Here is a 25559-nt window from a genome sequence, read left to right as displayed (position 1 = left end):
AAAGAAAATAATAAATTAATAAAATAATTTAAATTGAGAGAAAAATATATTAAAAAAATTAAAATAAAAATAAAAAAATATCGTTTCCAATATATATACATATATGCATATATATTTATGCATATTTTAAAATTAAAAAAAATCGGAATTATCATTAAAATACCGATAATTAAATAAAAAAAATTATTTCAAAGAACCTTTATCTTGGGCAAAACAAATTGCTTAACAATAAACTCTTCAGCCCTGCTAATTGCCCCCCGTTTCTTAAGGCAACATATCATAGTTGGATTAGTTAATGGTCGCTTTTATTTTTATTTAAATGGATATATTTACAAAACGATTTAGCACAATTCGTGTATGTATTAATTGTATATTTCAATATACCTTACTCTTTATTTAAAAATCATGACTGACAGCGGACTATGCGAAATCAAGTGTTTGAATAAATAAACTGCCCAACTGTCTGTGCAGTTTTCGTATATGAATACATAATTACAATCGTTCGATACAACACGCTCTACCGTCTCAAGAAAAGTACTCCATTGCATTGGCGACACCACGAGATGTCCATGCAGGCCAATGGTGTTGCTGGTTTGGGCCATCAATTAGGTTTCTCAAATGTGTTTTAATTTAAATATTTTTAAATTATCAGAGGTAAAATACAATTAGTTTTGCCTTCATCACTCGACTACTTACAATTGGTTATTTTAACTGCAGAGCACAGTTACAATATTATCATTACAGGGTGTCATACGAATAAACAATCTAATGAACTAGTCTTGATATATAAATAAAGTGTTTTTGTGTGTAGTGCTTTGGGTAAAAATGAAAATATTGGGTGGCAAAGGTTGCTTCTGCTTACTCTTAAATACTTCTCACATCTCTCTCTTTCTCGGTGTTTCGCTTACGCTCTAAAAATCATTCGTAATGTGACCTAAAATTGACTTAACAACTAAATTCCAATAGTTATAATGACAGTTTATGAGTGGTTTCCCTTTACTTTTCCACATCTCCTTCGATCGCGGCCGGTGATTATATTTGATTTGAAATTTGATGATGGTTAGGCTGTAGGAATGCATGCGACCACAAAATTCTTTCGATTTTTCTATCCAAAAGCTGAAAATATAAACACCATGTAATCGGATACCAAAAAGCCTCGTTGCGCCATTACTCACTGCCTGATCCTAGGCGCTTGCTCGCTCTCATGCTTGCTGGCTTATAGCTTCTTTAGATAGGCGGCACACTTGACCGCACTGCTGACCTGTCCCGTGTTGAGGAGACTCAACTTCTTGTGCTTCGCCCGGAATTTCTTTACATAGGCGTCAATAAGATTTTTAATCTTGTGTGGATTGATTTCACCAGACCGACTGTGGCAGATCTGGGGAATAGAATGGGATTAGAAAGAATTACAATTTCTTGAAATCGTGTGCTTGAAATTTACCTTGGGCACAGCTCTTCGCATAATGTCCTTGTAGTCCTCCTTGGTAATCGCCTTCTTGTTAAAGTGCGGCTTCAAAACTAACTTCACTTCCTCCACCACACGCTCCTGTCGATTTAGCTTGCGTAAAAACTGCAAAGTAAACACAAACATTCATAATTTGTCAGGGCTTTAGGGATTGCCTTTGAAATGGACTCACTCTATCCTTGTTTTGCAGATCCATGGCCGAATTGGGCACATCGTCATAAGAATCAGGGATTCTTCCACCTAAAAAAGTGTTTGGGAAAATGTATAAAACTAATAGCAACTTTTTACTTCCATTCGCTATTCAAGGGATAACACAGGTCAACAGATTTTCGGAACCAAGAACCGGAATATACTTTTCGGATAGTTTATGATAACGTAACGATAGTTTTGAAAGAATAAATCGTATTTAATTTACAGCGTCTCAAAAGTTTCCAAAAACAGCATTTGTTCCACTTCTAAGATTGAATATCTAAAAAACCTGACATATATTTTTTTATCAAAAACAATCGGAAAAGTATATCCAGTTCTTGCTTCTCCGATTTTTAAAAATTGCTTGACATTTGTAATTGGAAAGCGGAATCTAATAAGAATTTTTTTGTTACTCACCTTTTGTTTTCGATTTGCGGTCACCCTTGTTGCGGTACTTTTTGCCCGAGTTGTAGCGCGATGTTACCCGGATGTTGCCCACGGGCGAACTGCTCCCGAACAGGTTATCGAACATCTCCGTCTTGCCAGCTCCCCCCTTCGACCGTCGGCCGCCCTCCAGCTGGCTGGGTGGCTCGAAGAGATCCTCGTAGTCGGCTGAACCCGGCGAATAGGGGCTCTCAATATCCATGTTAAACGAGTCATCTAGGGCATTGGCCGAACCTCCGGTATTTCCGCTGCCGCTTCCATTCCGCAGGCCGCCAATGTTACCGCTACCCACTACGCCGCCTCCACTCGTGGTTGGCAGATTCCCAATGCCACTGCTGCTGCTGGCCACACTGCCACCGCCCTTGGGCAGTGGGGTAAGCTTCTTTGAGAGCGGCGTGGGACTGGAAATCGAGGGTATGTGCTGTGAGCTGGACACCACGCTGCTGCTCGTGAGCAATACGTTAGAAAGAACGGTGATGGAATTGCCATCGGAAGCCTTGTCATGGTTGTCGCCACCTCCGCCACCAGCTCCTCCGCCGCCGCCAGTGCTGGATCCAACGCCAACAGAGAGACTGATGGAGCTGCTACTGATGTACTGGGCGGAGCTCACCTCGCTCTCCTGCTGGTTGGCGGCACCGCTTTGGTTGGGTTTGTTCATCAGCGCCATCACCAGATCCACAGGATTGATGACGCTGGTCTGGGTCTGGGTACTGGTGCTGGCATTTGACACAGTCGCCTGAGCGGCATCGTTTTCGCCCTTGTCACCAGACCCAGAACCAGCTGCACTGCTCCCCGGCATGCTGGTCACCTGCTGCTTGTCCAGGGTCTGACCCTGGGTGGGTGTCGGTGATCGCGGCGAGAGGGAGGGAGACTTGGTCGGCTCAAAGGGATCGTAGGCATCCGGCGAGCACGGACCCGACTCCGGGGGCGTGTTCGGACCAATCTTCTGGCCACCATCGTGACTGCTGTGGCCATGCTGAGCTGAAGCCTCCTCAGCAGCCGCCTCCAATTCGTCCGCCGAGTTAATGTCGTCGGCGTCGTCATGAAGCGGATTGCTGCGCACCTTGTGCTGCTGCTGCAGCTTTTTGTTGGGCAGGCTGAACTTGACCAGCGGCGGCTCCGGTGGCGTCTTGGGGCCGGTGGACTGCGTCATGTTCTCGTAAGACGTCTCCATGATTGTCTCCAGGGAATTGACCTGCGGGGTCTTCTCTCTTTGGCCATTCTCTCTCATTATGTCGTGATCCCTATCCCTATCTCTGTCTCTCCTCATTGAGATCTGGTCAGCCGCATCCTCGCTGTCTGTTAGCACAATAACATCCGCTGGCTCCTGGTGGACCTGGAAAGGCGAGCGTTCCAGGTCGATGATGGCCACCGGCTTGGCCTCCAGTTTCTTGCGCTTGCGCAACTTTTCCTTCTTTCCCTTCTTGTTAGCTCCCACTACACTGGCCAAACTGTTGTTGCCCATGGAAGTCATGCGCGTACTCAAAAGTTCGTCCCTGATGGAAGGCATGGTCACCATCGATGACGGCTGCTGCTGCTGCTGGGAGTTCAGTGAGGAGATGGCGTTGCCACTGTTCGTTGCCTCCTTGTTAAAGCTCACGCTCACCAGAATGTTATTACCTGAGGCGAAGACCTCCTTGGAGGGCAGGGGCTCTGGCGTCTGAGTGCGTCGCTTTCGCTTTTTCTCCTTGCGCTGCTTCTCCAGCGGTTGCTGTTTCTTCTTCTTTTTGCTTTTGTCACGCTTGCGCTTGGACTTTTTCGGCGACAGTCCTCCACCATCATTTTCGTAGTGGCCACTGGCGCCCTTGGGCGATTCCAGGGGCGGCGTCCAAGAAGAGTTCTTTTCCTGGCAGCCGCCGTCGTGCAGGAAATCGCAGCGACCGGGCGACGGCGATGGCGACCACTGGCCAGTACCCATACCTCCCTTCTTGCGCTTTCTTTGCGGCGCCAGGAAGTCGTCGACGTCTTCAAAGGGATCACGTTGCCGTGAAATTCGTCGCATCCTGGCGGCCGCCGTTGGACTGCCGCTGCCGGCCCTCTTCTTGCTCTTCTTCTTCTTGTCCGACTTATTTTTCTTTTTCTTGGGCGCATCCTTGGGACTCTTGGAGCGGCTCCTGCTTCTGCTTCGACTCAGCCGAGGCGTGTAACGCGGCGAACCAAGATATAGTGGGGACCGATTGATGACTGCTCCATTGATACGATTGGGGGTGACCGATCGTGCTCCGCGGGAGTGCAGTGACTCGGGACTACGTCCTCCAATGGCAGGGGGCGGCAGAGGGGAGGGCGATTGGGCATAGCGTCTGCCTGGAGAGGATCGACGATTGCCACCTTGCTTGTGCGGAGAGGGACTTGTACCCGGCGGCGGTGTTGGCGACATGCTGAAGCTTCGGAACCGCTTGGGGGAACCAGATCGCGAGCGAATCGAACCTCCCCTCGAGCCACGCGACACGCTGCGCGAGAAACTCCGCGAGCTGCGCCTTGGCGAACGGCTTCTACCCGAGCGCGTGGCATCGCGACCATAACGATCCTTGGCGTGCGGCTGGTGGTGCCTCGATGCTCCCACCACATTGCGGACATCGTAGCGAGGCATTTCCCGTCGCTTGGGACGCTGAAAGAACTGCTGGCCATGGTGGTGCTGCTGGAAGTAATGCTGGCCATGGTGCTGGTTCTGGTGGTGGAAGTGCTGCTGATTGTGGTGATGGTTTTGGTTTCCATAATGCTGGAACGGCCTGTTGTGAAACTGCTGGTTGCGGTAATTGAAGCGCAGGCCTCCACGACCTCGCACAAAGCCGCGCTGGTAATCACGTCCACGGAAGGCCATCCTGTGACGACCAGGCGAGTGGGAGCGATCGCGGGATCGGGACCGAGAACGTGAATAGGATTTAGAGCGGCTGCCACGACGACGTCGGTTTCGATTGCGACTGGGCGAGCGACTCCGGCTCCTGCTCCTACTCCTGCTTCGGCTCCTGCTCTTGCTTTTACTCCTACTCCTGCTATGACTGCCGCTCTTGCTGCGCTTCCGGCTTTTGGAGCGACTCTGTCGCGAGCGACTTCGCGAACCCGAACGAGAGTTACGTTCCGTCGGCGGCTTATCGACTCGGTAGTTGCGATCCTTCTGCCGCTTGCCCACCTTCTTGAACGACTCTTCCTTGTTGCGTTTCGAACGCGTCTTCGACTTGGTGACGGATCCTCCTTGGCTAACACTGCGGCTGCGGCTGCGACTGGGGCTCCGACGACGACTGCGGCTACGACTGCGCCGCTTTGATTCGTTTTCGTTCGTCAGGTCGTCCTCGGACACAATATCCGTGCCTATAGCCGGCGCCCGATTCGGTTCCTCCCCCTCGTCGTCGGATGGTTTGGAGGAATGGGAATTTGGACTGCTGGTGGCTTCGTTCTTTTTATCAGCCCCTGGCGCCTCCTCCTCGCCATCGCCCAAAATCTTCTCGTCCAAACAGGGTGTGTAGGAGCGATCTTGTTCGTGCTCGCTGCCGCTGGCATTGCCATCCTTCTTGGGTGCTGACTTTTTGGAAGCAGGTGGCTTGGGAGTATCATCCGCCCCTGTATCCAGCGCCTTTTCGAACTCCTTGGGCTTGTCAATGTCCAACTCCTCCCAGTCGCTATCGTCGTACAGTTCCAGTACACCCTTTGCCCGGTCTCGGTCCGCCACTCGATCTTCCTTAACCGCCGGACTGGGAGTGCTGCGCGTCTTAGTCTCCTCCCCCTCCTCTGGTTGAGGAGCTTCTGTCATGCGGGAGTTGCTGTTGCCGTCGTCGTGATCGGATAATTCTGACTCATTCATAGGCACACCATCGCTATTCGATTTTTCGTTTTCGTCCGCTTCATCTGGTTCATCTGTTGGATTCTCCGGCTCGTACAGATCATCATTAACCTTTTCGGGCACAGGTTCGGGCTCGGGTCCCAGTGGCAATGGTATGTCATTGTCCTCATCGTCATCATCGTCGTCTAATTGTACTAAATCCTCATTCATGTCATCATCTTCCTGAGTAACCTATAGAAAGGAAATAAATAAATAAATATAAATTTATTTTCAAATTCTAAAATAAAAGTTATTTGTACATTTTTATTTTACTCATAAATCCTATTTAAGATCCCTAAAAAAAGAATATTCTATATCAATTCCCATCAATTTTAGTATCATACCTTATCGGGCTCCTCGGCTGCCGGACCATACGGCACTCCCGCCGACGCATTGGCCACCGCCTGAGAAGCTTGCGAGTAAATCGAAAAGTTGGGACAGTTGTCGGCATCTTCGTCTGCTCGCATTGTGTTTATCTTGAAAATCGGATTGTTCCACGAAAGGCTGGCGGGTGGCGTGGGCGGAGGTGGTACCGTTAACACTGGTGGCATGCCCATAGCCGGTACCGCCGCATGGTGGTTGACGGTAGGAGGCGGACCAAAAAGCGGAGTTGGTCCGGGAAAGGTGTTGGAGGGCGCTAGCGGTGCCGGCGCCGGCGCCACTGGTGGCGCACTTCCGCGGAAAGGTGAGCTGTTTGGCTGGTTGACAGGTGGCATGTTCTGCTGGCGATGCTGCTGCTGTTGCTGGCGATTGGGCGTATTGAAGCGCAGGTGGAAGGGTGTGAAGCTAGTTACATTCGTGTTACTGTTGTTGGCGCCGGGGCTGCTAAAGTTTTGATTACTGAAACCGCCAGCCGGTGATCCATCTCCGCTGCCGCCGGTTGATTGGACTGCTCCTCCACCAGCGCTCGAGCCTCCGCCACCGCCCCTGTAGCTGTTATTTCCGCTGTAGCGATTGTTGTAGTTTTCGCCGCCGCCGGCTCCACCACCTCTGCTGAAATTGGGTCCTGCTCCTCCGCGCTGGTACAGCGGCGCCTGGGTAACGTGCTCCGCCGGTGCTGCGGCAGGCGCCGCCACTTTTGGGGGAAGATTTAGACTGCCATCCGGTCGAATATGCACATCGCTCAAGTTCCGCGAAGCGTCGTGCCAGCGATCCTGCAGCTCTAAAATGGAGGACAAAATGTCTCCAGCTGCGGCTGAAGCCGACGCGGAGGAAGTGGCCGCCGTGCGAGCTTTGCCCTGAAGCAGTGCCTTCCGGATGCGTGGTGCTCCGACACTAGCGATGCGTACCGAGGTTTGCACTGCAGTTGAGCCGAGACCAAGGGAAGAAGATGCCGCCCCATCACAATCTGGCTCGCTGTCCGAGAAGTATTCCAGGTCATTGGCATTACCAAACAGTGTGAAGCTGGCGGCGGTTCCACCGCTCAGATGCGACCGATGAACTCCGTCCGACTTGACACCCATCTGCTCGGCCAATCGCTTGCTGGCGGTAAGGCGGCGTCCTGGCCCCTCACTGGAGGCGGTGGCAGCAACACGACGTCGGCGCCGTCGACGTCGACGGATCACCTTTTTGCTGGTCTTCAAGGCAAACTTCTCGTCAAAGTTGTTTAGATCATACTCCACCACATAGGTGCGGTGGCGAGGTCTTCTCCGGCGGCGTCGTGGTGCGGACCTTCTGGTCGTGCTAGTCGTGGTGCGTCGGGTTGTTGTTGTCGTAGTTGTGGTCGTTGTGGTGGTGCGTGTTCTCGTGCGGGTCTGGGTGGAACCTTCCGCTGAGGCAGTATCAGATCGAGTACGTCGCAGGATCGCTGCCCGGATGCGCTCGTTCTGCCGCGTGCGTAGAATCCTGGGCGGTTGCTGAACTTCTCGCACCCGGAGGCGCGTTTCGGGCAGGCCCATGCCTCTAATGTCCTCGTACAGTTGGCTCAAGTCGTCGGCCAATTCCAGTTGCTCGTCGGGGTCCTCATCCTCGGAATCAATGCAATTATCGCAGTACCAGGAACCAGCAGGAATCTCATGGAGCGGAGGGTCCAGGCAGTCCATGTGGTACCCCTGGTTGCAGCTGTCACAAAGGAGCATCACATCCTCGCGCTCCGGGCTATCGCAGATCTCACAGTTGGTCACGTCCTCTTCCGGAAGTGTCGCGCCTCCCTCCGCCTCGTCGTCCAGTGCCAACTCAGTCTTCGACTTGCTCAAGTCGACTTTCACCTCCCTCACCACTTTGCGACTGGCGTAGGAATCCCTCACCACAATCCGGTCGAACGCGATTCGGTCTATTGGACAGGTTTGAACATTTCGCGACCAGGCATCGATGCAGGCTGCACAGAAAACATGCTCACAGGTTGCCGGCGTGCCGATCTCCTGCTGCCGAAAGGTTAACAGGCAGATGGGGCACTTCTCCAGCAAATCGTTGCTGCTGCTGTCGGAAGTGAAGCCGGGATCTGGCTCAGCCGTAGTGCGCTGAAGTGTACGCCCCGCGGAAACACCCTCCTCCGACTCATCCTCCTCCTCAGTGGACACTACCTTTTTCCGCCTGGTGCTGCGCGTGGGTCGTTGATTGATCTGCAAGGAAATAATTGGAACATATTGGCAGGTTATTTCACAACATTGCGACTTCCACTCGCTGTGTTCCGGATCAGTGCGTGACCGTACCTCACTGCCGCTGGTGGAACAGTCGCTCTGCGGCCCGTAGCGACTGCGCTGCTTGCGCGTGGACTTTCGAGGCACTGCATCCGAGTCGGAATTGGATTCCACCTCCTCCTGGCGACGAGTGCTGCGAAGATGACGCGCCGCCGCCGCCGTTGAACAAGAGGGCCGCTGGTCGAGGTCGGGATCCGAGGCAGTGTCGTCCGAATCGTTGAATTCGATCCGCATGATGATGCGCCGGTTCCGCTTGGGCCGCGCGGCCTGCTGCTGTTGCTGCTGATTCATGGATCGGCCAGCGTCGGAATCGGATCCAGAATCACGGTCGGGCATGCTGATGCAACTGCGTATGTGTGTATCAAGCCGATATATTGATGTGTGTACACTGTCGGCGGGGCAGGCGCGTGTGTATTACATATATATTACATATAGGGAGTGCTGGTCTTTGCTTAATTTTCATCTAGTTATCCGCGCCCCGAAGCTTCTCTGCTCTGCTTTTTGGTTTGCCAACTACATTCTCGATCTCGCCCAGAACGTAGTCGGTGTGTTCGCCTAGCTTCTTGCGCTTGCTTGTCTATAATTGCAGGCCGCTGAGTGCCGAGAGTGGCATCAATCGCAAATTTTTCGGCGCTCCGTCTGGCGTTCGCTCGGTCTCCTGCTCCGTGTGCTCACGCGGGCCAGGCAGCTGCGGTGGGCAGTGGATGAGGGGCAGCGGTTTTGTCGCCGCAACGCCTGTATTTTCAAATTGGTTTCAAACGCAAATTTTTCACACACAGTTTGTTCACACACACACTCCAATTTCAGCCATTTTTTCAGCTAGAGATGGCACAGGCCGTTAAAGAGAGCTAGCGATAGTTGCCGCTGCTTGCGATATACGCCAGGAGTGTGACCGTGCCAGGCGTAGTATAAAAATACATTCAACTAAATACTGTAACCGGTATTTTTGGGATTGATTATTACACTGGCTAACATGAGCTTTGAATCTTAAAATGTTACTAAAACAAAGTTACAAAATATATTTTAATGCAGTTCTAACCGAAGTAATTTCTAGTTTGAGTACATTGTTTATTTTAAATGTCTTTTCATTATTAGTCAAGTTTCTTAGCATTTCATCATTGTGACGTCCACGTAGTGACGATGTACACCATGCAAAAAGCTAAATCTGGTTAGAAAATAACCAAGTTGACAGCACTGCAGAATTGATTTTTATTTTTGCGACGTTATTTTGCTTGCTAGGCGAAATGCAGCCTGAAAGTGCAATTGACATCCATTTGGAGGCCATGGAAGTGCTAATGCACCACATTCTCTACTCGCGGGGCGTTTATCCCGCTCAGATATTCAAGAAGCGTCGTCTTTACAACACACCGGTCCTGGTCTCTATTTTTCCGCCGCTCAACAAGTATTTGGCGTCCGTTTTGAGATCTGCCCGGTACTTACTCGCCCGCCAGGAGCTGCTTTGCTTGGAGGTGATTATCTACCAAAAGGACAATGAACCACTGGAGAGCTACCAGCTCCAAGTGGTGTCCCTGGAGAATCCAGGTTCCAAGGATCCCAATTTGATGGAGTATGAGCAACAATTGCGCTCGGCAATTTACAAACTATCCGAGCGGGTGAAGCATCTCCCCAGGCTTTCGCACGGGCGCTGCCTCTTCAAGGTCCATGTCCACACATTCCAGGATGCATTCATCCGGCTGAGCCACGAGTCTCAGTACCAAGAGTTTCCATATCTCCAGATCGAGAATTTCGAGTCGCAGGCGCCATCGCAAAAGATATCCCTCCTACCCTTGGTGGATAATGTTGGACTCAAAATGCAGGCATACATCTTTGGCTGAATCATATATGTATGTAGAGCTTAAGTGGATAATTAATTAAATATAATTTGCATTACTTTTTAAAAGAAATTGGTTCCGTTGAAATTGCATACATTAAGAAAAAGAGGTTGCCTTTTTCGCTTAAGAAATTGAATGACAATCTTTGAATTCTATACTAAGATACTCCTGATGGGTCTGAAACCTTTAGTTCCTAGTTCAAAGAAAACGTTTTCGTTTGAAGAATACCAAAGTAAATTATTTAAATCTAAAGTTTCACTTGTATATACATCAAACATTATTATTGTGGATATTTGTTTGTTGAAAATAATTTTGTTATGTATCCAATCTATGGATTCAAAGGCTAGATCTTGTCTTTTGTGGATGCCACTATTTTATAAGTACTAGTTTTCAAAACGATATTAGTTCAATTTCACAGCTGCTTTTGTAAAATAAAATTAAATAAATAATATATATGGATGCATTAAAAAACATATACATATATACGGTATAATTTCCATAATCTATATATGTGAAAACTGGATAAAAATGCCTAAAATAAAGAGATGACTTCTGAAAAAGTTAAACAATTTAACCAGCCGAGTGGGTTACATACATTTTCTGGCCACGGTTATATGGTTTTAGATATAACTTTATTTTTAAAATGGGTGACCACGAACTTTTTATGTTGGATTTACAGAATAATGCATTTAAATTGTCCATACACTACGCTGCGCCTCCAAAAGTTCCCACCCTGCAGCCACTAAATCTACACTCTACAGCAGTCCCTGGCGCTTTAGATCCTCGAATGTCTTCCGGTTGACCACGTTGCCCAGCGAATCCTCGAACTCCTCCTCCTGATCGGCGATCCAGCGCTCGCTTTGCTTCTGCGACTTGAGCTTCTCCCACAGCGTTATCGCGTCTTCGATCTGGGTAACGTTGGCGAAGTGAGCGGTGTTGGGAATGCCCAGGCAGCGCATGCCGTGCGCATGGCGCCACTCGGCAAAGTGTCGCTGGAAGGCCTTGGGACCCTTGTACGTGAAGTTGCCGCAGATCTCGCAGTTGTAGCTGATGTTCAGGCCGTGCAGCTTGTACAGCCAATAGGGTATGGGTTTGCCGTCCCAGCCAAGTGGCAGGTTCTTGGGATTGTAGGGCACATCGTCGGCGTCGGGATCGTCGTCGTTATCCGACTCGCTGGCCTCCACATCACTGTCGTCCCGCTCACCGCCTGTGCGTGCCTGCTTGCGTTGCACATTCTCCTTAGTGGCCGCCCGCTGCTCGGAAAGTAACTCGGCATACTTGTAGAGCAGAGCCTCCAGTTGGGCGATCTCCTTGTGGCGCTCACTTTCCCGTGACTGCGCGCTGGCGGACTTGGCGCTGGGCTTCTTTGCCATCAGTGCGGGGTCCAGGGTGCTCTTGCCCTTCGTCGAAAACAGCCGCTGGGCGCGCTCCTCTAATGTACCTCCGCACTTCAGCCCCAAGGCCACCAGGGCAGACTTGAGACGATCCAGTCCCAGCGAGGCCAGCTCCTCCCAGCTGGAGAAGGCGGAGAGATCGAGGTGAGCGCCAGTGTTGGCCAACGCCGACTCAGTCTCCTTGAGGGACCAGCCGGGAAAGACGCCAAGCAGCCACTGCCTCTGGAAGTCGAGCTCTACCTTCAGCAGCTCCCCCTCCAAGTCCAGCAGCGGCTGAATTCGGAGGATAAAGTGGTGCAGATAGTCGTTGAGGGTTTCCAAGTACTTCCGGTACTCGCGGTTCTTGCGCTCGCGCGGTATGTCGAAGACGTGGTCAAAGGACATCAAGTAGGTGATGTAGTCTAGTTTCTCGACAGCGCGCAGGTTCAAGTAGAGTTCGTAGCACTCGTTGAGGTCCAGATACCGGCCACCACCCTCCTCGTCGGTAAACTCCACCAGGGCGCTCATGTCGTCCGGATTGTTGTACACGCGAATCATCTCGTCGAACTCGACTGAGAGCGGCACGCTCACCTCGGCGGGATGCGACTTGTAGAACTGCTTGATCTGCTTGAGGCGGGCATAGAACTCGTTGAACTCATTGGGTCCTGAGAGGGCGGCGATCTCCGCCTTGCGCTCGTTGTCCTTGTCCTCGTACAGGTCGCGCAACTGCGCGGTGGCGTTGTGGTGCAGCTCCATAAGGTACTTGAGCCGGTGCTCCGAGTGGATGCGCTCTTTCTCGCCCGGCTTCTTCGTGGCGTGCTCGTCCACCATCAGCTTGACCAGGCGTTCGCGCTCCTCATGGTAGCGCCGCTGCTGCTCCAGGAGCGTCTCCATGGCTCTCGGATGTGGGAGTGTAGAAGCGATGCAAACTTAGTTGGAATGAAGCCTTATTTTCACCAAAATCCAGATGAAAACAAAATTTTCATTTATTTAGCGTGTGTACATGAGAATAAAGTAGTCACCGCGAAACGCCGACACGGTCATTCGCTTGGGTGGCTGCCAGACCGCCGAAAAATCCCCCGTTCCCGTCGACCAGTGTTGCAAATGTTGCTAAATTGGCAACGCTGCCATCGACAAATACACATTTCTTGGCCTGCCCCAGCAGGGTCACACTCCCCCCAAAATCATATGATCGATTGTGAAAATTTTCAGACGTCGGGCAGAAGGCAAAGTAACTTATCGTTTTTCCACTTTCCTCGTGTTTTCCCACAGTTGAAACTAAACTCGGCTCTGAATTTACTAGTTTAACTTAATTTGTAATCATTGCAGGCACGGTCGTACGTGGATTTCTCCGGAACACTTGAATTTCTTTTCGGTTTTGTGCAAGTGAAAAAAAGCAGTCAAGATGGCATTGAGCGATGCTGATGTACAGAAACAGGTAAATGGGAGTCTTATTGGGGGACACAAATGTACCGAATTTAAGGATACAAAATAGAGATTGGGCTTGGAGTTTGTAACAACTAAAGATGGCGCAGTCATGGGATCCAGACCGCGGATTGCCCACAAGTCATGTGAACTCTTTGCTACCGCCCATTCCGATGGGTTGTCTGATATCCCCTTGTTGGGGCTAAGTATTTGGATTTAATATCCTGCAATGGCAAGAGATATATTGGTTGCAATGGCAACTGGGGAGATTCCGAAGATATTTGTCCAAATACTTTGCGTAAAAAGTGAGTAAAAAATACGTACTGGTCATGTGACACGGCCCCCGCACTGCTGCAATAGGTTGGAGCGAGACAACTAGTGCGGCGCCCCCACACTCGCACTCTCTGTCACACGACCAGCAGCTCCGTTACGTTATCAGCCGCGAAAACGTTAACGAAAATAAATAATGGCTGGAGTTTCTAAGTTTTATGCTCAAAGGAAATAGTCATGTGACGCTGTACTAACTCAGCAGGACCAACTAATATGAACTTTGTTCGTCCGATTCGTTGCAGATCAAACACATGATGGCGTTCATTGAGCAGGAGGCCAATGAGAAAGCCGAAGAGATCGACGCCAAGGCCGAGGAGGAGTTCAACATCGAGAAGGGACGCCTCGTCCAGCAACAGCGTCTCAAGATCATGGAGTATTACGAGAAGAAGGAGAAGCAGGTGGAGCTCCAGAAGAAGATCCAGTCCTCCAACATGCTCAACCAGGCTCGCCTGAAGGTGCGTTTTCCTCAGGAGTTGCGAGCTGAAATCCCTGCTCATTTGGCGTTTCGATCATTTTAAACAGGTGCTGAAGGTTCGCGAGGACCACGTGAGCAGCGTGCTGGATGATGCCCGCAAGCGTCTCGGCGAGGTCACCAAGAACCAGTCGGAATACCAGACCGTGCTGACCAAGCTCATCGTCCAGGGACTGTTCCAGGTCATGGAGCCCAAGGTCATCCTGCGCTGCCGCGAAGTCGATGTCCCTCTGGTGCGCGACGTCCTGCCCAAAGCCGCCGAGTCTTACAAGTCGCAGATAAACCAGAACGTCGATCTGATCATCGACGAGAAAGACTTCCTCTCTGCAGATACCTGCGGCGGTGTTGAGCTGCTGGCCCTCAACGGACGCATCAAGGTATGTTCACCGAGCAGCTAATCCACCAGTGGACAAACCAAGCTCACGGCTTCACTTCTTTCCTTACAGGTTCCCAACACTCTGGAATCCAGATTAGAGCTGATTTCCCAGCAGCTGGTGCCCGAGATTCGTAACGCCCTGTTCGGCCGCAACGTCAATCGTAAATTCACCGACTAAATTGTTAAGTGCAACACACAAAACCCAACAGAAGTAACAAGAAAGAAGAGAACCAGCCAGCATCAACACCTATCCAGCAGGAACAGTTCAAGTTATTACCAACAGCTCCTCCACCCACTAAAAATTGAACCGAAAAGTAAACTCATTCTTTGGCAGAGTCGGCAACAGCAGCTAGGGTTATATTCAATTCAAAACACTGTTCGTTGTCTTTGTAATATCTACTATTCACACAAAACTCATATATATGGTCCGATATATATATGGTGTATGCCAATACTTACTATATAGTTTAGAGGACACGATCCTGGGAGCAGCATACAAAAGCATAATACGAGTTTGTTAAAGTTTGTTCGTTTTTTTTACATCTACATATACGCATATTTCTGAGCAGTAGGTCTCCAGGCATGTGCTTTTAATTGTATACATACACTTTAAAATTTGCATACATTCCTGTCCCAAGAATTTTGTTTTCTACTTTTTTGCACCCCCTCCTTCGCGTTATATTTTTTGTAAATTAATTTCTGTCGTCTGTAGTCTTTGTTGAACTCCTATATATATCTCTTTGTGTCGTTTGTGTTTTTAAATATCGTGTTGTGCAGCGGCTAGGAGGATCAGGAGCATAGGCAGCGTAGTAGTAACCCTTTCTTCGTGCCGCTGGCAGCCTGTGCACGTGGACATTCAGCATTGTTACCCGCCGGAGCACCGAAATGGACACCAGAAAGCGCCCTATTTCGCTGCTTCGAGGGCAACGGACACGTGTGCAGCTGCCACCTGGCACCAAATTATCCTCGAAGATCATTATCAATGTCTGTTGTTGAGCGAGCGAAAAACGAATACACGCACGCACCACATGAATCCCATTATCTTACCCCCAAACGCAGCCACGACGATGAAGTATTGCCAAGCGGCCGGCCCAAGTAGCTAAATTTGTTGACTTCAAGTTCAGCTTCCTTATAAAATATTAAAATATTAAAAAATTAAAAGAAAAAAAAAAGGGAAATTAGAATGACTCAATTTATGGGGTACCGAAAACTGCCACCGCTTCCTGCCTTCCTTCGCTGCACCATCATATCCAGATCTACAACTACAGCTATTGATCCTTGTATTTGAATGTTCGCCAATGTTCATAGTGTATTCTTCAGGCTCATTTCTAACCAACGTTACCAAGTAAATTGAAATTGTTAAAAAATATGATGAATAACTACAGATTTAGCAAGCAAATACAAAAATAGCATATGCGTTATTATATAACATCGAGTACTATATACATTACATGAAATACGAAATGCAAGAAAAATTACTTTTAAACAAAATTTATGTTGAATAAAAACAGTATTTCCAAAAACAAAACCAAATGGCAACCACTTTTTTAATTCAAGGGAAAGTTGCAGTGAAAATACAATGTCCCCTAAATAATAATGCTTTAATTAGCATATTCGTAATAAAAGTAAGTTGAAGCCACCTTGAAGTTTGGCATAGAATTATGGTATCACATCAAAAATCGATCATAACTAGGCCAAAAAGGGGACAATTTTAATTCGGAAAGCTTTTCTATGCTAGTTATGCTGATCAATAATATGTATGGTTTATAGGATCAGAAATGACTAATTCACTAAATAAAATCATAACACCCTTCGAAAAGACCGGAAATATTGCATATTTTAAATGGATATTATCCATATTATTTATTATCATTTTTGAAAATCAACGAAATGCCTGCTAATGCTGATCAAGAATATATATGATTTATGATCACTGCGTTGCAAACTTCTGAAAGTATACCCCGCAAGAGTATAAAAATCTATATTAGTGTAGCGTTTGTCAGAAAAAACGAATAAATTTCCATTCCAGTATGAAATAAAAATATCATATATAGTACGTATATTTCATTCCACATTATACATCTCTGAAAAAAAGCTTTTTGGAACTATTGCAAAATGCCACGCGATATAAAGGTGATATGAATTAATGGAAAAGCTCTTCTTGTCAGATCGCCTATTTTTATCGATAGTTCAAAATAATCAAGATACCTTCAGTCTCAAAAACAATCGACCACACCACCGACAACCCAAAATTCAACTAAAACTAGTAAACCTTCCTTCCCGATCAAATTAAGCAACACTTTTATTTTGTTTGGTATTTCATTTAATGGTTGTATACATATATGTACTTCCATGCAATTTAATTATCGTAATTTCATCGGTCTTGTTCAAATTTCGGTGCGATGAAATATTGATCTCTTAATCTTTGTTCCAACGTGCACATTTATTCAACCTGGCGGCACATATTTTGAGGATAAATATTACTTCTTTTTTTGTTCTTGGTATATGCATATGTGGGATAAATTTTAAATAAATAATGAGAACGTACAAACGGGGCCACATCCCATTTTTTAACATAACGCGCCTCCTCGCTCATCTCCAGTTTTCCTACTTCTGCTTTGAAGATCTTCGCACTCCGATCTCGAAATTTTAGTCTTCGTGTTAATATTTAATTTATTTCGAGGGTTGTGTCCTGTGTCTTCGATATTGTTGTCGGTTGTAAAACGTTTGTTAGACATGTAGTAACATATTTTTTTTCTTCATGTATCTTTACGCGGATGCATGATGCATTGGAAAACTAAGATATTAGGCATTGGACTACGAACTTTTAAATTTCTATCTTGACTCTGTTGTTTTACTCTCTCCTTTATTATTGGAAATTTTTGAGTAGTATCTAGGTGGAGTTTCTCAAAATGATGCTGTTATTCAAAGAGTGTTCTATATAGTTGTATAGATGCGTGTTCCAAAAACGACGGATGGGATGGATGGTGTAGGGGTCGGCTCCGTTTGTGTTGCTCTTTTTTTATAACCATTTAATCAAGTTGTTATTCGCCATTCTTTTGCTCGTCCTCAGATTCTGATTCTGAAAAGAAAGATTAAAGGAGAGGTCAGTGTTTTTCAACATCTATTTATAGTTATCCTCCTTCTGACGATGTGGGAGTCTGTCCAAATGATTATTGGCCAAATGTAACTATGATTAGTTATATGGACACCCAATCACTCAAATGCTCTGGCACTATTCTTTTTCTGGCAGCCCAATCTGAACGTTTAAAAAGACGTTCGGGGCTATTAGCCAGGATTGTGCGAAACACGGTCCGTCTAAAGCTTAACTTTTGTCCGAACGATTATTGGCCAAGAGTAACCATGGAAACAGGTTATATGGACACCCAATCATTCTTTTGCTCTGGCATACTGTACATGAACCCTTTAAAATTGCGCCCCGTTTGATGGAAGCACTTCAAAAGCTTGGTAAGAAGCATGCTGCTCAGAGGATCTTATAGTGGTGCTGTGTCCAGGTTTTCATTGGCCTGCGATGCTCTGGAGTTTAAGGAGCAACGAGGCAAGCAAAAAACCCAAATGCTCTTGCAATTTTGTACAATGAAAGTGTCATCCGGGACAAGACCATTCTCAAAAATTGCACTCCTATATATAAGAAAATAAACAAATAAACAAACCTTCTTCTGCTGATTGGAGCCATTCGACAAACTTGCGCATTTGTTCCAGGAAATGCATTTTTCCCTTGTTGGAGTGGCCGTCCTTGTACCAGCGCAAGATGATCTCCTCGGACAGGACCTCGGTCTTGTAGAACAACAAAATGATCTTCTGGAAGGCCTTCATAAAGTTCATGTTCTCGTAGCAGAACTCTTGCACCTTAAGAATCAAAGCCAACTCCGACCGGTCTGTTGAGGCGAAAGCCTGCAACAAGGTGCAGTACGTCTTCAAATGACGAACAGCCTGATCGGTAACTAGCTCCTCCTTCTTGTTCCATTCGCCCAATGACATGATGGTGGACCAAATCTAAAAAAGACAGCAGATGAAGTTGATTTATATATGGTTATTTAAAACCATGCATATCGTATCGACTTACAATAACAATTATTTCATGATCGGGAATGTTGTTGCGTTGCGAGAACTCCTTAATGTCAGCGGTTATCTCATTGTGGGCCTTCTCGTCGTTGATATCATCGATGAGGGCCTGCTGCAGCTCGCGTTTGGCCTCTTGGCTGGCCTGAGCTTTGTGCAGCTTAATGATCTCGTTGAGTTCCTTGTCAAGAAAAACTTGTTTAAAATATTCCTCAGTACGTTTGTTTGGTGGGAAAAAGTCCATAAGTCTGAAGAATAAACAAATAAAATGGGTTAACATTTTTTTGTTTGCCAAAAGTGCCACATTTTGCAATTTTATTTTTATTGCTTAATATATTGTACGAAATTAAATCGGCACCCAAATGAAGCCAATGTTCATTTGCGAATTGGGTAAAACTCCGTTAAATTTTCTCTAGGAACATCAATTAAGGATGCACAACAGAGTGATTGAAGCATCTTCCTGAGAACATTCCAGACCTAACCGAATTACAATTGAGAGGAGCTACTTACTTGCTTTCCAGTCCACCCTTCTTAAGCGCCTGTATCAGATATGCAATGCCCTTCTCTTGCTTGAACGTCTGGAACAGCTCTAGTAGAAACTCTAGTGCAATGCCATCCTTGATCAGGTGCTCGTTGTTTAGTACCAGTAAGACATTTGGCGGTACAGAGCCGTTAACTGTGGAACCAGAGAAATATGATTAGCTATTGTAGTCGACAGAACAGCTCGACAAGATCCTGTAAATGATCGTGTCGTGTCCTTGGGCTCGTGGCTTTTGGATGTGGCAATTAGTCATCCAAGAGTCAGTATACCAAGAGTAAGTTCACTTTAGCCCCTCAGCTGCAAGTCGAACTAGTGTTCATCGAGACTCAACCAATAAATTAGCTGAATGGGCGAGGAGCAGGTGGCTTTACTGTATACTTTTAGAAACTCACCTAACCAGAGCGCAGTCATACGCGCAAGCTTGATGCGTTCACTGGGAGTAAAGCCCTTTACGAATAGTAAAACCTTTCCCATCTCCTCTTCGAACATTTTCTCAAGATACTTGTACCGCCTGATGAGCTTAACAAATACCTGTATAAAAAAATATAAATAAAAAAATGTGTTAATTATTTCCGATCAACTTAGTCAAGTGGGAAGCCTAGTGCGTAAGTTGTTGTTGCAACATTAGAAATCTTTAGATTGCTGGCCTAAGATATTTTACAAAATAAAGACAAGTAAATGTAGCTTTTTATTTAGCATAAATTGACACCGATTACATTGTTGAGATTCTTAACCGGTTCTAATAATATGCACAAGTCGTTCCAATGACCTTCCAGTTGAGCACTTATAGCAAGTGAATAGTCGTGTTGACACATTAGAAATCTCCAGACTGTTAGTGTTTAGAACAAACCAAAGACAAGTAAAATGTGTCGTTTTATATTGCATTTTCTTGACACCGATTACATTTTTAAACTTTATAATCAGCTCTAATGAAATGCAAGAGAATCAAAAGATTCAACATTTCTAATTTTCCGTGAAACTAAATTTCCATTACAGTTAAACTTTTTGAACTTTGGTTAAAGCAATAGCTGGTTGATAAAAACACTACACACTTGGGCAATAACTATTATAGTATCAAATTTAATAATTTTGATAAATTTCCTATATAAATTATTGTAGGTATTTAAATGGTTACAAACCTGCTCATGGTTGCGCATGGACTCCATGCTCTCGGGCGCATCGAAGATGCAGTAGTTTGTGCGCGGCTTTTCGCCATCCTGAGATATGGAACCGCCAGGCACTGCAAATAGATATAAAAGCGGATTAAATGACGTGAATAATTCAGAGGGTCGAAGAAACTCACCTAATAGACCACCCGCAATCAATATATCAAAGAGAACTTCACCGTAACGACGATAGTCGAGCTTGTTGCCCGCGCTGTCTAGATATTTAGAGATTTGTTCCAGGTCGCCTTCAGTTTTTTCGAGACCAGCAATGACCGCATCACGGAATCCCGTTGGGTCATATTTTTCTCTTTCATCTCTTTTTCTGGTCTTGATGCGTTGACCCGATAGCACTGGTCTTTCAGTTTTTTGACTCATACAATAAATTGCTGCAAAATGGAGAGAAGTTGATCAGATATGTAGGTGCTTTCGGTGTGTTGTTGCCAGTTGGTTTCAGTTTGTTGCTTGTGGCTTGACTCAATTGGCAAGGTCACTAGATCAATTACAAGGCAGATTTGTTACAAGCTCTTCTCGTTCCAACTTTTTACTTTACTCTAGAGAGCGAGCGAGTCTAACCTAAAAATTCCCGTACATGTGCTTTCGGCACTCACACACATCCATGCTTGGACGGAGAACAGAGAGGCCACACTCACCCTCTCTCTCTCTAGCACACACACACACACAAGAGCTTCATCTTTTTACAGTTTGATAATGACGAAAGAAGAGGGAATGAAAGGAGAGGCAAGAACCGCCCGCCCAAGAAATCGACAAAGAAACGCAGAATATAAAGTGAAATTTTTGACGTTGTTACTCTGGTAGGTAAACGAGGTCATTGTACATACACACACACAATCACAAGGCCTTTGTGCTAGCGCACATAAATGTGTGTGGCTGGGGAAATTGACAAAGTGGCCAAAACGCAAAAATGGAAAATACGTTGCCAAGTACAAATTCGATTAGCACTTAAACTTACACTTTCACTAAACGGAAATAAGTCTGGCCCTGTTCGCCGCTTCCGCGTGTCCTTGTTAGTAATCGAAGGTGGATTCGTGTGAGTGTGTGCGTGCGTGTGCGCCTGTTGCTTTGCCGAGAGCCAACTGCGTGAGAGTGCGAACGTGTTTAAAAATATGTAATTTAATTTAACCTCGCGCAGCGGCTACTAATACACGTGTGCCGACAGAACACACTCGACACTGCGACAGATCAAGGCAGAAAGTCGTCGTTTTCTTCTTTTTGCTTGCTTCGAGCTTTCGCACTGTAAAAATGACACGCACGCACACACTCACCCAACAACCGAAGACGGGGAGAGGGATAAAGCAGAATATTTTTTAACGGAATTTACGTTTTTGGCCTTAATATGAACGTTTAGAATTTTGCTCAAATAGAATTCAGACCAAGTCCAGAATTCTATTTTTAACAGCTATCACAATCGGTTACTAGGTATTTGTTGTTTGTGTCTGCGCGCACCACTTTGTTAAATGAAATTCAGCAAGCGAATGACACGAACGAGACGAAGTGAGACGAAGCGATAACGAAGACATGTGGTTCGGCGCCATTTTGAAGCGACACATTTTCAACGCTAGAAAAAGAGGAAGAGGGGAACGGAGGCAGGGAAACCGAGAACGGGCCTCAGGAGGGGGTCCAAAGTGTGCATATTTCTGTCGCTTTTATTTAATAATGTACAGGGGTACAGTCGAACAAAGGCCCGCTGCCACTGAACGTTTTATTGCGTGAACTTCTGGCTACCCGATGACTAACCTCGCCTTGCTACGCCCGCAGTTCGTACATAACCCCTTTCGACGAAAAAATTCACTCGCGAAGGACTCTGTCCTCTCTATCGAAATATTACTTCAAACGGGTGGATATCGTTGCGCGCCTCCCCTACTTTACTTATTTCTACGTATGCAGATTTATACTCACGATTAAAACAAAAAAATCTGTTTTGCTGCGAATAGACGAAACTTTTATGTAGCTCTTGGTTTCGGGCTGTGTTTCAGTGTGACCCTGTCGAGAAGTGGTGAAAAGGAAACGCGAAAAGAGAAGCCCAATGCGTGCAACCGTGAAAAGGGTTGGGTCTTTGCTGAAACCTATCGGTTTCTATCTCCTCTCTAACAAGCAATTTTAAACTTTGAAATAAAACCCCTTTTTAATTGTGGTAAGTACTTCGTTTATTTTTCGAAGTGCCACTTTGAAAATCATGATTTATTAAGTTGTTACAAATGCTATTATATATATTTTATATATATTATTAAACCACATATTTTTAGAGTGTGATTTTTTAAATACTTTCTACGCAAAAAAAGTCGATGCAGCTAATTGCAGTAAATTGATGCAGATACGGCTCTTAAAAAAACTTCTTTTTTTTTTCAAATATATTTTATTGCGATAGTTGAGAATTTCTCGATGGTTTGCCAGCTCCAATGAGTGACCAAAAAGCTCCAAGTAGTTTCTCCAAAATACTAAATTCGGGGCAATTATTTACAGCTGGTCACACATTAGCCGGCTGTTCGATTTTGTTGACAAAATGTTGGATGCCGAATTAAACGATTTACCAGATATTAAAGCTCCAGAACTAACTTTTGAGCACTTGGTGAAGGTCCTGAGTTCACTCCGACCGCTGCAGCGTTACAGTTTTTGTGTGGAGGCCCAAAACGAAGGCGACGTGGATAAGGTAGTATGCTGGTATGCCGAGATTTAAATTCAACTTAAGTCGAAATTTCTTTTTGGGAACGATAGCTGTATAAGGGCTTCCTGAAGCTGCTTAAGGGCAACCTAAGCCTGGAGGAGGTTGTCGCCCTCTACTCTGCATCAGTGGTTTTGTTCCTGCTGGCAGATGACGACCGGGAACGGTCGTGCAACCAGAGGCTGGAGCTTTTAAACAAGACCTTCAACTACTCGGACACCCTGAAGCCAACTATGATCCACTTCGCCACCGTGGAAATGATGAATAGTCTCAGGCTGGCCAACACCAACGAGGAGTACTTCTTTATCTACCTGTTGGACGCAATTCCACATGTTCTTGTGGCTAGCGACACGGGCAAGATGATCTCTCTCGGCCTGCTTCGCGCTCTAATAGCTGTCTTGTCCGGTTCTCGGATTATCCTGTACATCTATCGCAGCGTAAGTGTGATTGAGTAAATTTAGCACGAGTTACTCTTCACTTATTTTGCAGCTGTGGGAGGCTTGGGAGATGGTGCCACAAATTAGCCAGAACATGATACTCCTGGAATGGTCACTTCGCAGAACCTACGCCCTGCTAAAGGCTTTCTCGCTCCTAATGGCCGCTGTCGCTTTCAACTCTGGCAATCGGGAACTGAAGCAGGCTGGTTACAGGGGCTTCGAACTGCCCAACTGCACAACGGAGATCTCCGACTGGTTCAGAACTCTGAGGGACAGGCTCGAGGAGAAGCACACGGAATTAAAGTGCAAAGTGGGACTTCAGGTATACGGAGCTATGAACATTTTTAGTACACCAAAGATTATTCTTATTTTGTATTAATAATAATATTAATATTTTAGCTGGTGCGTTTCGTGGACCACAACATCCTTGCGAGCCTCACTGAAACGGGGAACGAGTCCACCTCCGAGGCGGGGAACGAGGCGACTTCGGAGGCGGGAAATGACACCGCCGGATGAGTTTTACTGTGTATTATTTATTGGTTTGTATTAGTAATAGAATGTTTGAATTAGCTCATAAAGCTAGAGATTCCGTGCGTTTATTTGAACTTCTTGCCGCCCTTGCGCAGCGCGGGTGCGTCAACGGTGGCCACTGAGCTCGAGTAGTAGCTGTTGGAGATTCGATTCAGGAAGTAGAGGCCCACCAGCGAAAAGAGGATGCTCGTGGTGGCGCACACCCGATGCACTATTCCCGCAGCAGCCACCGTCAGAGATAGGCAGAAGAGGATCTCCGGCACGAGCTTAGCTTGGAAGTCCTGGCCGAAGACGAGCATCTCCACGTTGGATACGCAGGTGAGGCTCAGGATGAAGAGCCAGGAAAAGAGATATCCGCCCAGCAGAACCTTTAGCTGGGAGTCACTAAACCAGTCTGCACAAAAGCGGAGCGTGGCGAAGATTACAAGGCTCAGGAGCCCCGAGATGATGGAGGACACCAGAGTGCTCTTGCTGGACGAGGCGGCTGCAAATGATCAGGGAAGATATGGGTTCGGCTCGCTGGAAATTCTTTTCTGTGGCTTACACATATTTTATTTTCTCTCAGCCGGCGTCTTTGTTGTACGTGTAATGAACTGCCAGTCACATGTCAACGTTCCGGTGCTGCAGCGCCTAGGGCTGACAGGTTGTCCTAAACTTTAAAATTTAAACTGCTTAATTAAAAATGAATGACAAATAAGTAGTGTGTCAACGCGGCTTAATAAGTTAAACCCTGAACGGCTATTATCTTTTTGTATTTATTTAGAAGCTATTAGAAATTCCGATAAGAAATATCGACAGCAAACACAATCGTTGCAAAGGTCTGGCAGCTTTGCGGCTTTCGCGGTGAATGGTTACTCGAGCAATAACATTGAGCTGAATTATTTTTCTTATTATTTGTAAATACAAGATTGCTGCGACATGGCCTCCCTTTTCGTAGTGGCCACCAGGACACTGCGGAGCTCCCTGCTGCAGAAGCGCACCGTGGCCACCACATCGCCTAGCCTGATTAAAGAAAGTGAGTTGTTCGCCAGGCCAAGCCTGCTGTTTCATAACCTCTTTTAAGGGGAAAGACTAAAAAACTAACTTAAAAACATTGATATACAGTCCAGGAGAAGCAGGACAGTAATGTGAAGATCTTCGAGGGCGTCAACGTGGAGTCGCCACGCGCCGAGTTAATGCTGAAATCCGCCTGTCAGAGCAACTTCTGCCCGGAGTGCACGTTGGGCCTTGACATCAAGCACACTGATGTGCTCATCTTGTCGCAGTACGTCCGCTCCGACGGCTGCATGCTGCCCAGGAGGATCACCGGACTGTGCCACCGTCAGCAAAAGAAGATGGGCACGTTGGTGACGATGGCCCAGAAGGCGGGACTGATGCCGAACCTGGCGCCTGCGTGGAGCAAGAGGGATCCGAAGAAGCGTTTCGGCTGGCGCAAGTTCAACAAGTACTTCCTAGAGTCCACAATTAAATACTAACTAGAGTTAAATGGCAATAAATGTGTTAATGTTGGCTTATGTAAAATGTAAGGACTCTGCAGGCAGGACATAGCACGCATTGGTATCATGCTGTTTGTCTTATGTTCTAGGAACAAATTTAAAGGACTGTTTCGCCATATGCGACGAGAACAACATCGAGGATGATTAGGGTTTAAATATTTTCATGTTTTCGGAAGGTGTTGATTATATGTGTACCGTTAGAAAATGGTTCAGAGGTTGTAGTGCAAGATGTGGTTCGAGTATCAGGTGTGGATTTTTTAGGG

The 25559-nt window shown here is 46.7% G+C and overlaps 8 protein-coding genes across 14 annotated transcripts; 4 read left to right on the top strand and 4 right to left on the bottom strand.

Annotated features, from left to right (window-relative positions):
* Window positions 1–283: 283 nt before the first annotated feature.
* Window positions 284–9379, bottom strand: LOC108075493 (PHD and RING finger domain-containing protein 1). Of its 2 annotated transcripts, XM_070286340.1 has the most exons (8): window positions 8567–9379; window positions 6260–8476; window positions 2615–6107; window positions 2072–2200; window positions 1638–1705; window positions 1442–1570; window positions 1176–1378; window positions 284–1116 (listed from the first exon to the last, which is right to left on the bottom strand). In XM_070286340.1, exons 1-7 carry the CDS (start codon window positions 8888–8890, stop codon window positions 1217–1219), a joined length of 6522 nt encoding a protein of 2173 aa, XP_070142441.1. In that variant the 5' UTR covers window positions 8891–9379; the 3' UTR covers window positions 284–1116; window positions 1176–1216. The 2 variants fall into 2 exon arrangements, with proteins under 2 accessions (XP_070142441.1, XP_017023442.1); XM_017167953.3 differs by having other exon boundaries at window positions 2072–6107.
* Window positions 9380–9690: 311 nt separating this feature from the next.
* On the top strand, window positions 9691–10960 carry PolZ2 (DNA polymerase zeta subunit 2). Its single transcript, XM_017167960.3, has one exon. It carries the CDS (start codon window positions 9799–9801, stop codon window positions 10387–10389), a length of 591 nt encoding a protein of 196 aa, XP_017023449.1. The 5' UTR covers window positions 9691–9798; the 3' UTR covers window positions 10390–10960.
* Window positions 10961–10973: 13 nt separating this feature from the next.
* On the bottom strand, window positions 10974–12794 carry noi (splicing factor 3a subunit 3 noi). The gene has a single exon (XM_017167954.2). It carries the CDS (start codon window positions 12651–12653, stop codon window positions 11142–11144), a length of 1512 nt encoding a protein of 503 aa, XP_017023443.1. The 5' UTR covers window positions 12654–12794; the 3' UTR covers window positions 10974–11141.
* Window positions 12795–12858: 64 nt separating this feature from the next.
* Window positions 12859–15895, top strand: Vha26 (V-type proton ATPase subunit Vha26). 2 transcript variants are annotated; one of them, XM_017167959.3, is made up of 5 exons: window positions 12859–12990; window positions 13089–13197; window positions 13757–13969; window positions 14037–14363; window positions 14433–15895. In XM_017167959.3, exons 2-5 carry the CDS (start codon window positions 13165–13167, stop codon window positions 14538–14540), a joined length of 681 nt encoding a protein of 226 aa, XP_017023448.1. In that variant the 5' UTR covers window positions 12859–12990; window positions 13089–13164; the 3' UTR covers window positions 14541–15895. The 2 variants fall into 2 exon arrangements, with proteins under 2 accessions (XP_017023448.1, XP_070142443.1); XM_070286342.1 differs by lacking the exon at window positions 12859–12990 and having other exon boundaries at window positions 13017–13197.
* Window positions 15896–16662: 767 nt separating this feature from the next.
* On the bottom strand, window positions 16663–22212 carry kra (basic leucine zipper and W2 domain-containing protein kra). 4 transcript variants are annotated; one of them, XM_070286312.1, is made up of 9 exons: window positions 21436–21600; window positions 21123–21246; window positions 20290–20538; window positions 20126–20226; window positions 19379–19517; window positions 18956–19121; window positions 18450–18693; window positions 18037–18379; window positions 16663–17444 (listed from the first exon to the last, which is right to left on the bottom strand). In XM_070286312.1, the coding sequence occupies exons 3-9, from the start codon at window positions 20525–20527 to the stop codon at window positions 17407–17409; spliced, it is 1269 nt and encodes a 422-aa protein (XP_070142413.1). In that variant the 5' UTR covers window positions 20528–20538; window positions 21123–21246; window positions 21436–21600; the 3' UTR covers window positions 16663–17406. The 4 variants fall into 4 exon arrangements, with proteins under 4 accessions (XP_070142413.1, XP_017023444.1, XP_070142414.1 ...); XM_017167955.3 differs by lacking the exons at window positions 21123–21246; window positions 21436–21600 and adding an exon at window positions 22070–22212; XM_070286313.1 differs by lacking the exon at window positions 21123–21246.
* Window positions 20801–23855, top strand: LOC108075496 (uncharacterized). Of its 2 annotated transcripts, XM_017167957.3 has the most exons (5): window positions 20801–20964; window positions 22634–22820; window positions 22886–23269; window positions 23322–23591; window positions 23669–23855. In XM_017167957.3, the coding sequence occupies exons 1-5, from the start codon at window positions 20861–20863 to the stop codon at window positions 23783–23785; spliced, it is 1062 nt and encodes a 353-aa protein (XP_017023446.1). In that variant the 5' UTR covers window positions 20801–20860; the 3' UTR covers window positions 23786–23855. The 2 variants fall into 2 exon arrangements, with proteins under 2 accessions (XP_017023446.1, XP_017023447.1); XM_017167958.3 differs by lacking the exon at window positions 20801–20964.
* Window positions 23783–24469, bottom strand: LOC108075500 (protein KRTCAP2 homolog). The gene is made up of 2 exons (XM_017167962.2): window positions 24345–24469; window positions 23783–24284 (listed from the first exon to the last, which is right to left on the bottom strand). Exons 1-2 carry the CDS (start codon window positions 24346–24348, stop codon window positions 23866–23868), a joined length of 423 nt encoding a protein of 140 aa, XP_017023451.1. The 5' UTR covers window positions 24349–24469; the 3' UTR covers window positions 23783–23865.
* Window positions 24470–24624: 155 nt separating this feature from the next.
* Window positions 24625–25321, top strand: mRpS18A (mitochondrial ribosomal protein S18A). The gene is made up of 2 exons (XM_017167961.2): window positions 24625–24815; window positions 24905–25321. Exons 1-2 carry the CDS (start codon window positions 24719–24721, stop codon window positions 25273–25275), a joined length of 468 nt encoding a protein of 155 aa, XP_017023450.1. The 5' UTR covers window positions 24625–24718; the 3' UTR covers window positions 25276–25321.
* The last annotated feature ends 238 nt before the right edge of the window (window positions 25322–25559 follow it).

This window comes from Drosophila kikkawai, chromosome 3R (genome assembly GCF_030179895.1).
Source record: "Drosophila kikkawai strain 14028-0561.14 chromosome 3R, DkikHiC1v2, whole genome shotgun sequence".
NCBI lineage: Eukaryota > Metazoa > Arthropoda > Insecta > Diptera > Drosophilidae > Drosophila > Drosophila kikkawai.
Note: the sequence above shows the minus strand (reverse complement) of the source record. Positions and strands in the feature narration are given on the sequence as shown.

What these genes read in the sequence shown, in the direction of transcription:
- noi (XM_017167954.2), bottom strand. Translation starts at nt 12,653, where the DNA reads ATGGAGACGCTCCTGGAGCAGCAGCGGCGCTACCATGAGGAGCGCGAA.
- mRpS18A (XM_017167961.2), top strand. Translation starts at nt 24,719, where the DNA reads ATGGCCTCCCTTTTCGTAGTGGCCACCAGGACACTGCGGAGCTCCCTG. An exon ending in GCCTAGCCTGATTAAAGAAA is followed by an intron (nt 24,816 to 24,904) that starts GTGAGTTGTTCG and finishes ATTGATATACAG; the next exon opens with TCCAGGAGAAGCAGGACAGT.
- Vha26 (XM_017167959.3), top strand. Translation starts at nt 13,165, where the DNA reads ATGGCATTGAGCGATGCTGATGTACAGAAACAG. An exon ending in ATGCTGATGTACAGAAACAG is followed by an intron (nt 13,198 to 13,756) that starts GTAAATGGGAGT and finishes GATTCGTTGCAG; the next exon opens with ATCAAACACATGATGGCGTT. An exon ending in CCCTCAACGGACGCATCAAG is followed by an intron (nt 14,364 to 14,432) that starts GTATGTTCACCG and finishes CTTTCCTTACAG; the next exon opens with GTTCCCAACACTCTGGAATC.
- LOC108075493 (XM_017167953.3), bottom strand. Translation starts at nt 8,890, where the DNA reads ATGCCCGACCGTGATTCTGGATCCGATTCCGACGCTGGCCGATCCATG. An exon ending in GTTCCACCAGCGGCAGTGAG is followed by an intron (nt 8,477 to 8,566) that starts GTACGGTCACGC and finishes ATTTCCTTGCAG; the next exon opens with ATCAATCAACGACCCACGCG. An exon ending in CAGCCGAGGAGCCCGATAAG is followed by an intron (nt 6,108 to 6,259) that starts GTATGATACTAA and finishes TCCTTTCTATAG; the next exon opens with GTTACTCAGGAAGATGATGA.
- PolZ2 (XM_017167960.3), top strand. Translation starts at nt 9,799, where the DNA reads ATGCAGCCTGAAAGTGCAATTGACATCCATTTGGAGGCCATGGAAGTG.
- kra (XM_017167955.3), bottom strand. Translation starts at nt 20,527, where the DNA reads ATGAGTCAAAAAACTGAAAGACCAGTGCTATCGGGTCAACGCATCAAG. An exon ending in GATTGCGGGTGGTCTATTAG is followed by an intron (nt 20,227 to 20,289) that starts GTGAGTTTCTTC and finishes ATCTATTTGCAG; the next exon opens with TGCCTGGCGGTTCCATATCT. An exon ending in TATGACTGCGCTCTGGTTAG is followed by an intron (nt 19,122 to 19,378) that starts GTGAGTTTCTAA and finishes CTGGTTCCACAG; the next exon opens with TTAACGGCTCTGTACCGCCA.
- LOC108075496 (XM_017167957.3), top strand. Translation starts at nt 20,861, where the DNA reads ATGACGAAAGAAGAGGGAATGAAAGGAGAGGCAAGAACCGCCCGCCCA. An exon ending in ACGAAGGCGACGTGGATAAG is followed by an intron (nt 22,821 to 22,885) that starts GTAGTATGCTGG and finishes TGGGAACGATAG; the next exon opens with CTGTATAAGGGCTTCCTGAA. An exon ending in TCCTGTACATCTATCGCAGC is followed by an intron (nt 23,270 to 23,321) that starts GTAAGTGTGATT and finishes CTTATTTTGCAG; the next exon opens with CTGTGGGAGGCTTGGGAGAT.